Here is a 14165-nt window from a genome sequence, read left to right as displayed (position 1 = left end):
GCAGACTCATCAAGAAAAAGAGGAAGAGGACTCAAATCAATAAAATTAGAAATGAAAAATGAAAAGTTACAGTGGACACTGCAGAAATACAAAGTATCATAAGAGACTACTACAAGCAACTCTATGCCAATAAATTGGACAACCTAGAAGAAATGGACAAATTCTTAGAAAGGTATAACTTTCCAAGACTGAACCAGGAAGAAAGAAAATATGAACAGACAAATCACAGGTAATGAAATTGAAACTGTGATTAAAAATCTTCCAGCAAACAAAAGTCCAGAACCTGATGGCTTCACAGGTGAATTCTATCAAACATTTAGAGAAGAGCTAACACCCATCCTTCTTAAACTCTTCCAAAAAATTGCAGGGGAAGGAAAACTCCCAAACTCATTCCACGAGGCCACCATCACCCTGATACCAAAACCAGACATAGATATTACAAAAAAAGAAAATTACAGACCAATATCACTGAAAAACATAGATGCAAAAATTCTGAACAAAATACTAACAAGCAGAATCCAACATAAAAGGATCATACACCATGATCAAGTGGGATTTATCCCAGGGATGCAAGGATTCTTCAACATATGCAAATCAATCAATGTGATACACCATATTAACAAATTGAAGAATAAAAACCATATGATCATCTTAATAGATGCAGAAAAAGCCTTTGAAAAAAATTAGCACCCACTTATGATAAAAACTCTCCAGAAAGTGGGCATAGAGGGACCATACCTCAACATAATAAAGGCCATATAGGACAAACCCACAGCAAACATCATTCTCAGTGGTGAAAAACTGAAAGCATTCCTCTAAGATCAGGAATAAGACAAAGATGACTGCTCTCGCCACTATTTTTCAACATAGTTTTGGAAATCCTAGCCACGGCAATCAGAGAAGAAAAAGAAATGAAATGAGTACAAATTGGAAAAGAAGTAAAACTGTCATTGTTTGCAGATGACATGATACTATACATACATAATCCTAAAGATGCCACCAGAAAACTACTAGAGCTAATCAGTGAATTTGGTAAAGTTGCAGGATACAAAATTAATGCACAGAAATCTCTTGCATTCCTATACACTAACAACAAAATATCAGAAAGAGAAATTAAGGAAACAATCCCATTCACTACTGCAACAAAAAGAATAAAATACCTAGGAATAAAACTACCTAAGGAGGTAAAAGACCTGTACTCAGAAAACTATAAGACACTGATGAAAGAAATCAAAGGTAACACAACAGATGGAGGGATATACCATGTTTTTGGATTGGAAGACTCATTACTGTCAAAATGACTATACTATCCAAAGCAATCTACAGGTTAAATGCAACCCCTATCAAATTACCAGTAGCATTTTTTACAGAGGTAGGACAAAAACTCTTAAAATTTGTATGAGACACAAAAGACCGCAAATAGCCAAAGCAAAATTGAGGGGGAAAAAACAGAGCTGGAAGAATCAGACTCCCTGACTTCAGACTATAGTACAAAACTACAGTAATCAAGACAATATGGTGCTGGCACAAACACAGAAATATAGGTCAATGGAACAGGATAGGAAGTCCAGAGATAAACCCATGCACCTATTGTCAACTAATCTATGACAAAGGAGGCAAGGATATACAATGGAGAAAATACAGTCTCTTCAGTAAGTGGTGCTGGGAAAACTGGACAGCTACATGTAAAAAATGAAACTAGAACACTCCCTAACACTGTATACAAATATAAACTCAAAATGAATTAAAGACCTAAATGTAAGACCGGACACTGTAAAACTCTTAGAGGAAAACATAGGAAGAACACTCTTTGTCATAAATCACAGTAAGATCCTTTTTGACCCACCTCCTAGAGAAATGGAAATAAAAACAGAAATAAACAAATGGGACCTAATGAAACTTAAAAGCTTTTGCACAGAAAAGGAAGCCATTAAAAAGACGAAAAGACAGCCCTCAGAATGGGAGAAAATATTTGCAAATGAAGCAACTGACAAAGGGTTAATCTCCAAAATATACAAGCAGCTCATGCAGCTGAATATCAAAAAACAAACAACCCAATCCGAAAATGGGCCGAAGACCTAAATAGACGTTTCTCCAAAGAAGATATACAGATTGCCAACAAACACATGAAAGGATGCTCAACATCACGAATCATTAGAGAAAGGCAAATCAAAACTACAATGAGGTATCACCTCACACCAGTCAGAATGGCCATCGTCAGAAAATCTAGAAACAATAAATGCTAGAGAGGGTGTGGAGAAAAGAGAACTCTCTTGCACTGTTAGTGGGAATGTAAGTTGATACAGCCACCATGGAGAACAGTATGGAGACTTCTTAAAAAACTAAAAATATTACTACCATATGACCCAGCAATCCCACTACTGGGCATATACCCTGAGAAGACCATAATTCAAAAAGAGTCATGTCACACAATGTTCATTGCAGCTCTGTTTACAATAGCCAGAACATGGAAGCAACCTATGTGTCCATCAACAGATGAATGGATAAAGAAGATGTGTTACATATATACAATGGAATATTACTCAGCCATAAAAAGAAATGAAATTGAGTTATTTGTAGTTTGGTGGATGGACCTAGAGTCTGCCATACAGAGTGAAGTAAGTCAGAAAGGGAAAAACAAATACCGTATGCTAATACATATATATGGAATCTTAAAAAAAAAAAAGTTTCTGATGTACCTAGTGGCAGAACAGGAATAAAGACACAGACGTAGAGAATGGTCTTGAGGACATGGGGAGGGGGAAGGGTAAGCTGGGATGAAGTGAGAGAGTAGCTTTGACATATATACACTACCAAATGTAAAACAGATGGCTAGTGGGAAGCAGCTACATAGCACAGGGCGATCAACTCGTTGCTTTGTGACCACCCAGAGGGGTGGGATAGGGAGGGTGGGAGGGAGATGCAAGAGGGAGGGGATATGGAGATATATGTATACATATAGCTGATTCACTTTGTTATACAGCAGAAGCTAACACAACATTGTAAAGCAATTATACTACAATAAAGATGTTAAAAAAATTTTTAAGTTAAAAAAAGTTTATATTTTTATCATTGAAGTGATACCTAATAATGAGATGGGGCTTTAAAATTAGTTACTCGATGTGCTTTCCATATTAGTTCTCTACTATGACTTCAGTTAATGGCCTAAGAAGTTGGAAAACCTAAGTTACTAAGTTCAGTGTAGCCTGTGGAAAGTCCTGCTAGATATCTGATTACATAATTATATCACTTGCTTTTGTACTTTAGCTTGCAGTCACCTTTATAGCCTCTTTTTTTGTTTGTATTCTTTACTTCAAAGTTTCCTTGAAGATTAGCATTGCAAATCATATTAACTATTGATATACATTTGAGACTGAGTTTAAATTCATCACAAACATATAACTGTAAAACAATATCCAATTTCAACTCCTTCCATGACCAAGGCATTTCAAGTAATTCTAACAACAATACCAACAGCAAGAAGTTTCACTGATTTGAGTGTGTGTCTCTCTAACGTAATATATCTTCAGAAACGTGTCAATAAATATTTCTTTGTATGGACTTTCATTTTTGTACTGTGATTTCATTCTCTGCTTTAATATCATGAATGAATTTAAGGTTAAAACAGTGTTTATAATGCATCTTTACTTTTTAAATCTCATTACAAATTAACAAAGTAACATGTATTGCTTATAATATTTAATGTGGCTCAATTTTACCAACTTATTTTGCATAATATATTTTAAGACAATTTTTCCCTCTTCTCCATTTTGTTAAAATCGTCCTGATGTTAAAGAAAGGCCATCTTTAATGAGCAAAATAATGATTTTTGTACTTATGAAAATTAATACGTATAACATCACGATATGTGATATTTCTTTCCTTTTGCAAAACTCCATTAAAGCAGTTTAATGAGTTTGGAAGGCATCCGCCTGTTCATTTTCAGTTCTATCTTGTGCTTAATCAGTGCAGTGATTATAATAGTGATGATAACATCACACTCTTGTGTTCAAAAACCTAGATTACTTTCAACATTGAATTGAGTGCTAATAAATGCCAGACACTGAACTAGGGGGAATAATCTATATTTTCAAAGAATAAGCCAGTCTGAATGGATATAATGGAAGTATTTTTATGAAATGCTCTTTATGTTTATTTTATATAACCCTATTATGTACATAGTAGAAGAGTAGATAGTTCAGAAGAGGCAGGCTAACTAGTGACACCTGACTTCTGCCCTCATGCTCTCACTGATGTACTGGTAGATTGAGTGGTGGTGTTCAAAACTGCCCTGGAAAGAAGGGACATCTATCATTGTTCTCAGTGGGCATTTGAGATAGGAATGGAAAAGCAGAAATGGGACTCTAAAATAGGCTTGCTGGTCCAGACAAGAAGTGAATAGAAAACATTTACAAATGGCCACAGCAAATTTCCATTTGAAGGTCTGAGTTCTTTGTCAGGAAGAAAACAGTGCACCATCATGTTTCTTAACATGCCAGAGAACCTTAAAATACCAAGGATCATATTGTTTAGAGTAACATATCACAGTAAGGAACTAATTCTCACTACCACTTATGATATAAAACACTCTGAAAGTCCTACCTGATATAATAAACCATGAAACAGAAATAATAAGTATACCTTTGGGGAAAAAATAGAGCTTATTTTGACTTAGCACATTTGAAATATTTTTAAATCTTACAATATTGTAATAAGCCTTACTGGTTCATGAAATGTGCATAGTCATATCATGATGTGATTTCTCAAAAGCAGTCTTGATGTTTAGGTTTTTATCCTCACAGGTAATTTCACTGGACAAATATATCCACTGAGAATAATTATGGAAGCATGACCCAAATAAAGGATATACAGACAGACAAAACTGCTTGATGACACGAAACACCAATCAAAAGAGGTGGTGTTGCAAAGCCTATGACCTTGAGTTAAATTTTTGTGGCCTAATATCATTACCAGACTTTTCCTCTAAGGGTACTTTCCTGATACAGTTAGGAACATATAATTAGAGTCCAAGCAGGAAAAAGCAGTATTACTGGGCTGAGGAGACACTGATTGGAGTTTGGGTTTGCCAGGGTAGATAGAAACTGGAGAGCACAATCTTAGGGAGGAGAGGGTCACAGAGAATGGAACCCTCAAGTCTCTGTTAACATCTCCAAGTTGATATCTAAACTTCACATGCACAATATCCAACTCCAAGAAACTTAGTAGAAAATGTCAGCAAGAAGGCTAAGGAGTTGTGAATTTCATCAGCAGGAAACAGAAATTAAGAGTTCAATCTTGCCGAGTTATTATGGGTTTGCAACTACTCCTATAGAGCTCAGAAAGAGACAAGTCCTAGAAGTAATGACAAAACTGAAATGGTTCAGCCACAATATAAAATCTGTATAAATAAAAAGAGTGATAAAACAAAATGGGTGAGATATTGATAATTGGTAAATCTTGCTGAATGCTGTATAGTTCTTTGTACAACTTGAATGCCCCTCAGAATGTTTGAAATTAATTCTAAATAAAGTTAAAAGAAATACATGGGGATATTGATTATGATGGCATTTAATCTTTAGATTATTTTTTAATCTTCTAATCCCTAAGCATATTGTATTTCTCCATTTTGGTCTCCTTTAATGTTTCTAGCATTCATAGTTCAACTAGAATTCATTGAGAGTTCCAGCTTGTTCATATCACATTCACTTGGGATTTTCTGTCATTTTACTCTTGGTCATTCTGGTGTTTGAGTGGTTTAAATCTACATGTCCATGCTGTTTATTAATTTTGTAGAACTGGCCACAAAAATAAAATGATCGTACATTTTAAAATTTGGTGCAAAAAGATCTGCTGGTCTAAGAAGGCCAGTGAATACCAAGCAGGATTAATAAAACACATTTGGTATCAAAGTAAGATACTTGCTAAGACAAACTATTGAGAACTATAAAAGCAACCAGAGACAAATACTAATTATATACAGAGCAACAATGGTAAGAATAATGACTGACTTATTAAAAGTAATAGAATCCACAATGCAATGTAACAAAAGTTTAAAGTGCTGAAAGGAAAAAGTAAATAAAAACTGTCAAATCAGTATATATTTCTATAACCAATTAAAATATTTTTCAAAATTAAAAGTCAAATAATGATATTTTCAGATTAAAAAGAGGTAAGAAAATTTGCTTCCAGCAAATTCACACTACAAGTGATGCTAAAGGAAGTCTTCAGTTTGAAGGGAAATGATAGCATACAGAAATTAAGATCTACATGAAAGAATGAAAAGCATGACTGGAAGTGGTAATCATGTAATATAACATAATTTTTTTTTAATTTTTTGCTTTTAAATAAATAATAAAATGCCTAAATAATAAACATTAGCAATGTATGATGCACTTTATAATATATACAGAAGGAAAATATATGACAAAAATAGAATGAAGTCCTACAGGCAAGAGAAATTATATTGTTGAAAGATTACTGTAATAATTGTAAACATGTTATAAACAATTATAAAATATATAATATTAATTCACTTCACAGTATAATAGGTTAAGGATGAATTATAAAGGACATAAATTCAGATATTTAAAAATATGCAATTAACAAAAAAGATGGTAGGAAAGCAGAAACAAAGGTATGAAAATAAATGGGACAAAAGAAAATAAGAAAATGGCAGACTCGAATCCAAGTATATCAATAATTGCATTTTATATGAATGGTCTTAACATTCCAATTAAATGTTAAATATTATCAGACTGGATAAAAAAGTGTAAACCAACTCTGAGCTGTTTATAAGAGCTGCATTTTTACTATAATTACACAGAAAGACTGAAAACAAAAGCATGGAAAAAGATAAACAACAAAAACACAAACATAAGTGAGTTGGCATGGATAAATTTGGATCAGGCAAAGTAAACTTCAAGCAAGTAGTATAATCAAAGATAAAGGTGATGTTTCATAATAAACATCAATTAATCAGAAACATAAAAGATAATTGGCCATGCACCTAATACTTGCATAGAAATAAATTAAAAAATCGACAAACGTAAGAAGAGAACTTTTTAAATGGAACTGTTTAATATTCTTCTAACAGTAAGAATTGGACAAAGGAGATACACAAATTGTAATGACAGAGAACTGAAAAATACCGTCATCATCTTTACCTAAGATTGCAGAATACTATACTCTGTAACTAAGCAATGCACATTTTTATCAAGTATTGAGACACATTTACCAAAATAGTTTTTAAAATGAAGTTTTTTTCTAAAACCAATAACACACAATAGCAACAAATCTTGATTGTATTCATAGAGGAAAAATAGAATATACACTGGGGGAGAATGTAATTTTAATTTAAAAAACCTTTTGTTGTTAGAAAGTACTGAGGGAGTTGAAACTTCACAAAATAACAAACATATCACTTCCCACTGTAGGAGAAGAAGGCCTCTTTCCCCTTAGATTTGCCAAGTTACTTATTCATTAACTATGAACCCTTGTTTTTGCCTCTAATTTTTAGTTTATAGTTCTAACTATGATGATTTATAGCAATCACATCACTAGGAAATTCTGGCTGAGAAACAGAATATTTACTGAGGAAATTCCACTAATTATAAATTTAATAGCATATCTAGAGTGACCACAATTACTTTATGATTCAAATCAGTGTAAAGAAGGCTAGACAATTTTTAGAATAACTTTCTAACACCTTTCCCATGAACACCACCATCATAGCTATAAGACCCTTAACGTGAGTTATTAGGATTTATTGTGGACAAATTACAAAATGTTTGCACGAGGAAAGTTTGAATATTTGTGATTATCTGGTAAAAATGTCTGTGTTCACTGGAACAGGGAAATATGGCAGTTCCTAAATTAATGAATAAACAAACATTATTAATTTAGAGAATGATTCCAGTTTAGGTGAAAGTTTAGGTATTAGGAATTCAGTCCATTGGATAAGAAAAACAATGTGTCATCTTTCCCCTAAATTGAGACTTCTATTGGGTCTTTCTCCTAGCAGGCCAGCAATAATAGCATTTAGCTTATTATAGATAGAGAATTTCCTATCTACAATAAGCTATTTCTATCTCTTTCGAATATAAGGACCAGTTCATCTTATTGGCTCCTATTTTTAGGACTCAGCATAGTGTCCCACATTGTAGGTGTTCAGTTTTTCAAGCTAATTGAACAGTAATGCACAGGGTTAACATCCATATTAAAATACAGTGATAAATTTACAAATAAATATCCAACATACAAATATCCTATGTTGTTGAAAGAGAAGTCGTATAAATTTTCTGAAATGCAGTTGACTAATATACATCCAGAACTTTAAACTCATTCATATCTTTGATTCTGCGAAATTCACTTTCAATAATTTATCCTAAATAAAGATAATTTTTTTGAATTTTTGAATTCTATTTTATTTTTTTATACAGCAGGTTCTTATTAGTTATCCATTTTATACATATTAGTGTATATATGTCAACCCCAATCTCCCAATTCATCCTAAAGATAGTTTAAAACACACTAAAAATTATCAGGTACAAAATTTTTATCACAGAGAGATGTGAGTGTGTGTGTATGTGTGTGTGCATGTGCACACGCATGTATAAAACCAGACAGCCTAAATAGAACATTTGGAAATTTTTTTAATGATTATGTATACGACATAATATGACATGGCTAATATTGACATTTTAACAATATCCAAAAACACAACATCGAATGAGAAAGGCAAAATAAAATATTCATAAAAAATAGAAAATCAAGAATGTTAAGAAAATACAACTAGTAAATAAGTAGAAATATGTAAACAATTTACCTTGTCTTGGTGGTATGCTTATAGTTATCTTTGATTTTTTTAATTAATTTTTAATTTTCTAGACCTGTTTTTTTGTAGGTAGCACAAATTCCTTTTATTATAATGATAATAATGATAATTACTACTACTAATAATAATGATGCTTGTGCTTAAATACTTTCCCCTATCGCTCTCCCTGTACCCTCCTGAAGAATCTACTACTTCTATTTCTTTCTTTTTTCTTTTGTTTTCTTCCTTTTTTAACACTGATGAGTATGTAAGGGTGCATTTGATCCTCTGAAAGTTTGGAAGTAGAGGAAGAGAATGTTGGAGTATTAGAAACAGTTCAAAAGCAGCAAAATTGGTAGAAGATATCAGGAAAAGTCACACATATAATTGGGAATCATACTAATAAACATTTTCTACCACATTCTAATATTTTTGAATGTTTTTTTACTTATATTCCAGAAAAAATATGCTCACTAATATATTTTAAATGAAAATTTTCCTAGAAGTAGTTATAATTCCTAATTCCATCAGAACTTATTTAATTTTTGATTCTAAATACTTGTGGTAGTTATTTTGGAGTGAAATGATTCTAAACTGTATGTGCTGTTTTGAGGTCCTAGAGCAAAATGGGAGGGGCTTGGTTACAATAGGGCCCTCAAGTATAACAGAAATATAGAAAGGGAATCAACTTTGGTGTAACGTGTCAGGAACAGGAAATATATTTCTTTTAATTTTGCTCTTTCTGTGCTTTATAGTGTCGATCTCTCAGGACCCAGATTAATAAATACTTAGTAAAGATCTAGAGATATCAACTGAATATTAATTTTGAGTAAATATGTCAAATATTTTGAGAAAATAAGAAAAAAACCTTAAATCTAACACTGATTCAAATCCCAAATGTCACAGATTCTAGGAGATAAATTACTAGACCAAGATAATTAAAATTGTGCCATAAATAAGGTTTTGATAGATGATTTCATAACTTTGACAGGAAATTCTAGCTGGGGAGAATGAAGATGGGCTTAATGTAGGAGGATATACTTGATGTAGGACTTAAAGCAGAGAAGAGATGAGATTATGGAAAAGGATGTTAGATACTCTGTGGAAAAGTGCCTGTGAACATGATCACATAGAGGTCAAGTATTTGGAAAAGGACAGCTTTCACCGTTTTAGGAGCCAAGGCTACTTAATTATGGGAATATAGAACATAGGCAGGAATACACAATGATACTGAACTCTGAAATCTACCTAAGTAAATTTAGGTTATTTTTCTATATACATTTTGTCCAAGAGATTGATATCATTCAAGAAACAGTGTATAATATATTTTTGAGAATTAAAAATTAAATAAAGTCAAGTGAAAAGACTATATTTAGTGTGCTGATGCAATGGTGCAGAGATGTGGTATTATAGTACTGGCAGCGAGGGGATCGGCAGTAAGAATGAAATGATAGCACTCTATTGTAAAAGTAGATTTTGTAGAATTCAGTATGAAATAAGCTTTTGTAGACTGTCCTGAGCACCTAGCCTTAATGCTTAATATTTTTCTCATATGTTCTTAGTTTTAAACAATGAAACTGTAAAGAGCGTTTTGGGGTACAGTGTGCCCATAAATCAGAAGCAGCTGGTACATGTACTGCACCATAAGTAATGACATTCTAAAACCTTTATAAAGATCATTTATTTAGATTCTGAAAAACACTATAATGTGCTATAAAAACTTATTAAATATCCTTCAGGAAATTTCAGACTTTATTTCTATCTCTGTACAAATCATACTGCCATACTCTAAAAGCCTAAGAGAAAATCGCTTATCCAAGAACATCATTTTATATAAGCTTGGGGAAAATATCCATATTTAGTGCACACATCAACATATGAAAGTTCAAGAGAGAGAGTCATCCCACCATTTGATAATCAAATATAAACCAGATTCCTAACGATTTGGCAACTGGTGTTTCTGTTTCCCATCATTTTAGTTAACACCTACACCAGTACTATCCAATTGTAACCAAGAGTTTCATGAATGTTAGAATTTTCTTCCAGTTCAGAATTCTATGATTATACTTTGGATAATTTCAGCTATGGAATAGTAAACGTTTTGGAATTAAATCTATGAAAAAATGAGAGCTAATTCTGTAAAAAAGATACCTTATTGAATTTAGATGGTGACTATTTATAGGCAGTTCGACAATTGCACTTAGCAAATCAAGTACAAATACATACCTCTGGGACTTCCCTTGTGGTCCAGTGGTTAAGATTCTGTGCTTCCAAAGCAGGGGGCGCGGATTTGATCCCTGGTCAGGGAACTAAGATCCCACGTGACACGTGCAGTGGCCAAATAATTTTTTAAAAATACATATCTTTTAACTAAAATGTATTGGTCAATTAAGTTGATATTTCAGAATTATTGTATGAATACTGTTTCCTTTAGAATTAATAAATACTATCTCTGTAAATTTATCTCTTCATGTAATAAATATGTTTTAACAACCAGATATTAAAATACTTAAATCTGCTCAGTTCTCAATAATTATAGACATGTGAGCAATCGATTATTAATCCATGATAGCTATGGATTTTTCAAGATCTAGATCTAATGTGTAAAAAATCAATTGCATATGAAGTTTCTCTAACAGAATAGTAGGAGACTTTGCTATGCTTCTTGTTAAATTTAATTCTTCTCTTGAGCCGTATTACTATTCTGCCCAAGTAATTCAGTCACATGTGTCTGTTCAAATTACTGTGAAACTACATGGCAATTGTTATTACTTTGTAATCTTCCTGAGTAAGAACCAAAGGTGTCCCTTATTATAGAAAACAGAATTCGTAAACTTCAGTTTGCATTATTGTGAAAACAAAAATTGCTCTTCATTTCAACACTTCTGACTTTTCTCTCTTATATTGCAAACATCTGAAATGACATAAAATATTCTACAGTATTTCCTTATAAAAAATCCTGATAATTCATCCTCTTGGTCCTTTGGTACACCTTGACACTGAAAGCAAATTTATCATCCCAGATTTGTGCTCCACCCACAGTGAATTTGTACAAGAGAGTTTAACACAGATTCGCATCCCATGCTGTGTGTAAAAACATCTCAGCATGTTTGGGTGTTTCATAGTAGTGGTCTGACTTCATCCCATTAGACTAACATTTGTGTAGATGTGTGCGCGCATATATATTTGTGTTTCTTTTCTCTGGCCATATGTAATCCCACCACCTTGGATTTATCCACGTGCAATTTTAAATTTTTTTACTAGCACTTCCTACCTACAGACCCAACTCCCTCCACAATCCTAGAAAATATTAGAAATTTGGAGTTAAGAAATCTTAATGACATTTTAATTTAACTTTTTTGATAAATTATTCATCAGCAGAGACCAATACGTTTTGGTAACTTTTGGTATATTGCAATTGCATTTTGCTTTGCTTCATATAACACAGTTATTATTTACCCATAACTTTAAATTTCAAAGAAAGTTTTTTTAAATCATTTAGGTGCACACACATAATATTAAATCATATCTAGCTGATTAATAAGGAATTAAGTCCACAAATTAGTTTTTTTATTTTGAGGCTTACTATGGTTACTGACCTAAACTAACTACCTGAATAAATCACATTCCCCACACTATCCTACCGAAAGAATTTACATGATGCCTTCTGCACATCGCCATTTGTCAAATATTTTAAAATAATCATTAGTGATGTGGAAAGCTGCTGTAAAAAATAACTATCACTTTCAGCTTCTAGACTTATATAAAAATTCTTACCTTGCCTACATATTGTGTGTCTGTACCTGTGTACTCTTCCAACAAGAAGAATTGATTCCACATCCAGCCACGCTTGGTGCGATGTAGCGTTTTACCATCATCTTGTGTCAGACCCACTATCCTTTCACTTGGTAAATCACTGTTAGCTTTTTCTTGAAATGGGATAGCATCAATTGTATGAAACATATAGGTCCAGATGAATAGTGGTAGGCAGTGATAAGTCCTCATTATCTGCGGCTTCAGCAGGAAATCAAATTCAGTGTACTGTCTGTTTCCCCTGAAAAGTAGCGTGAGAAAAATGGTTTATTAGGTTGTGTTTCATTTTCACATAACTTGTAAACTATAAAACTTTTCTGAATGTTATTTAAATGTTATAAATAATATATCATTAATACATTATTTTTCCATGTTACATCAGTGAACTGTCATTAAAAACTCATATATCATACAGATAAGTAGGGAGACATATATAATACAAATAAATTAAATAGGAATTTAACAGCTGACTTTACTACCACTGTATTACAGCATGTAAATGTGAATATATTAGTAATTTAAATATTCATTATTTTGAAAAGATAAGCTCCAAAATACACCAAAGATCATATCAAGTGTTCCTAAAGTCCTCAAGATTAATAAAAGTAGAATATTTATTAATATATACATATATATGAATAAGAACACTGTTTTCTGTTCACAATCTACCAAATTTTGCAAGCTGTTCTCCACCTCTTCCTCTTCTTCTCCTCCTCCTTATTCTTCTCTAATACGTTGAAATGTTGCCTCAAGGCAAATTAAATGATACCAAATATACTTTGGATTGTGTCTAACATTACCTAGCACCGTACCATGTTGATCCTTTACAATCAATAACATTTTTTCCCAAAATTCAGTTGAGTAAGTCACTCAAGTTTATTTGAGACTGAGGAGAACATGCTCTCCTCATGTTCAGGAACATTTTACCTTATAATTAAAAACAACATCACATATATTTCCTAAAATAATAAAAATAACAGAGCACACAAAATTGGTATTGCAAAATTAGATATGAGGTCTTACCTATGGGATAATTGATCCAGAATTTTGAAATAAACAATGTTTTTCTATTGAGATAGTAAGTTGATTCTTCTTGAAGTAAAAATAATTCATTGGGTATTTCAAATTTAATTTTATTTATTAGTAAATTTGTTTAATTAGTAAGGGATTTAATCTAGAAGATGTGAGATATTGCTGCTGATGTTAATGACTTGATAAGCAATAAAAACCCATCTCCAACTAGTGTAGGCAAAAAAAAAAGAATTCATTGGATTATAATATCAAGTTGTGGAAAGGAAAGAATGAAAGGAGTATAGAAGCAACTGGGCATTTCCTGCTTATGAAAACTAGAATTAGGGGCTTGAGTACTTGAGCTCTCTCTCTCTCTCTCTCTTTTCTCTCTGGCTTTGACCTAAGCCTTCTCAACCTGATGAAATATACAAATACATGAAGTTCAGATTTAACATCATCCAAACCAGAAAGCAACTGATAGTCTTTTCTGTCTTGAGTTTAAAAAATTCTGGAAATGGACTCTAATTTA

General features: G+C 32.4%; 1 protein-coding gene across 5 annotated transcripts in view; it reads right to left on the bottom strand.

Moving 5' to 3' along the window:
• The window catches only part of CDH9 (cadherin 9), a 79487-nt gene extending 66670 nt beyond the window's left edge, over positions 1-12817 (bottom strand). For all 5 annotated transcript variants that reach the window (XM_060007095.1, XM_060007096.1, XM_060007093.1 and 2 more), the window contains exon 1: positions 12590-12817. In XM_060007095.1, coding sequence (XP_059863078.1) covers positions 12590-12817 — 228 coding nt within the window. The remainder of the gene's footprint in view (positions 1-12589) is intronic.
• Positions 12818-14165: the final 1348 nt, after the last annotated feature.

Source organism: Delphinus delphis, chromosome 3 (assembly GCF_949987515.2).
Source record: "Delphinus delphis chromosome 3, mDelDel1.2, whole genome shotgun sequence".
NCBI lineage: Eukaryota > Metazoa > Chordata > Mammalia > Artiodactyla > Delphinidae > Delphinus > Delphinus delphis.
Note: the sequence above shows the minus strand (reverse complement) of the source record. Positions and strands in the feature narration are given on the sequence as shown.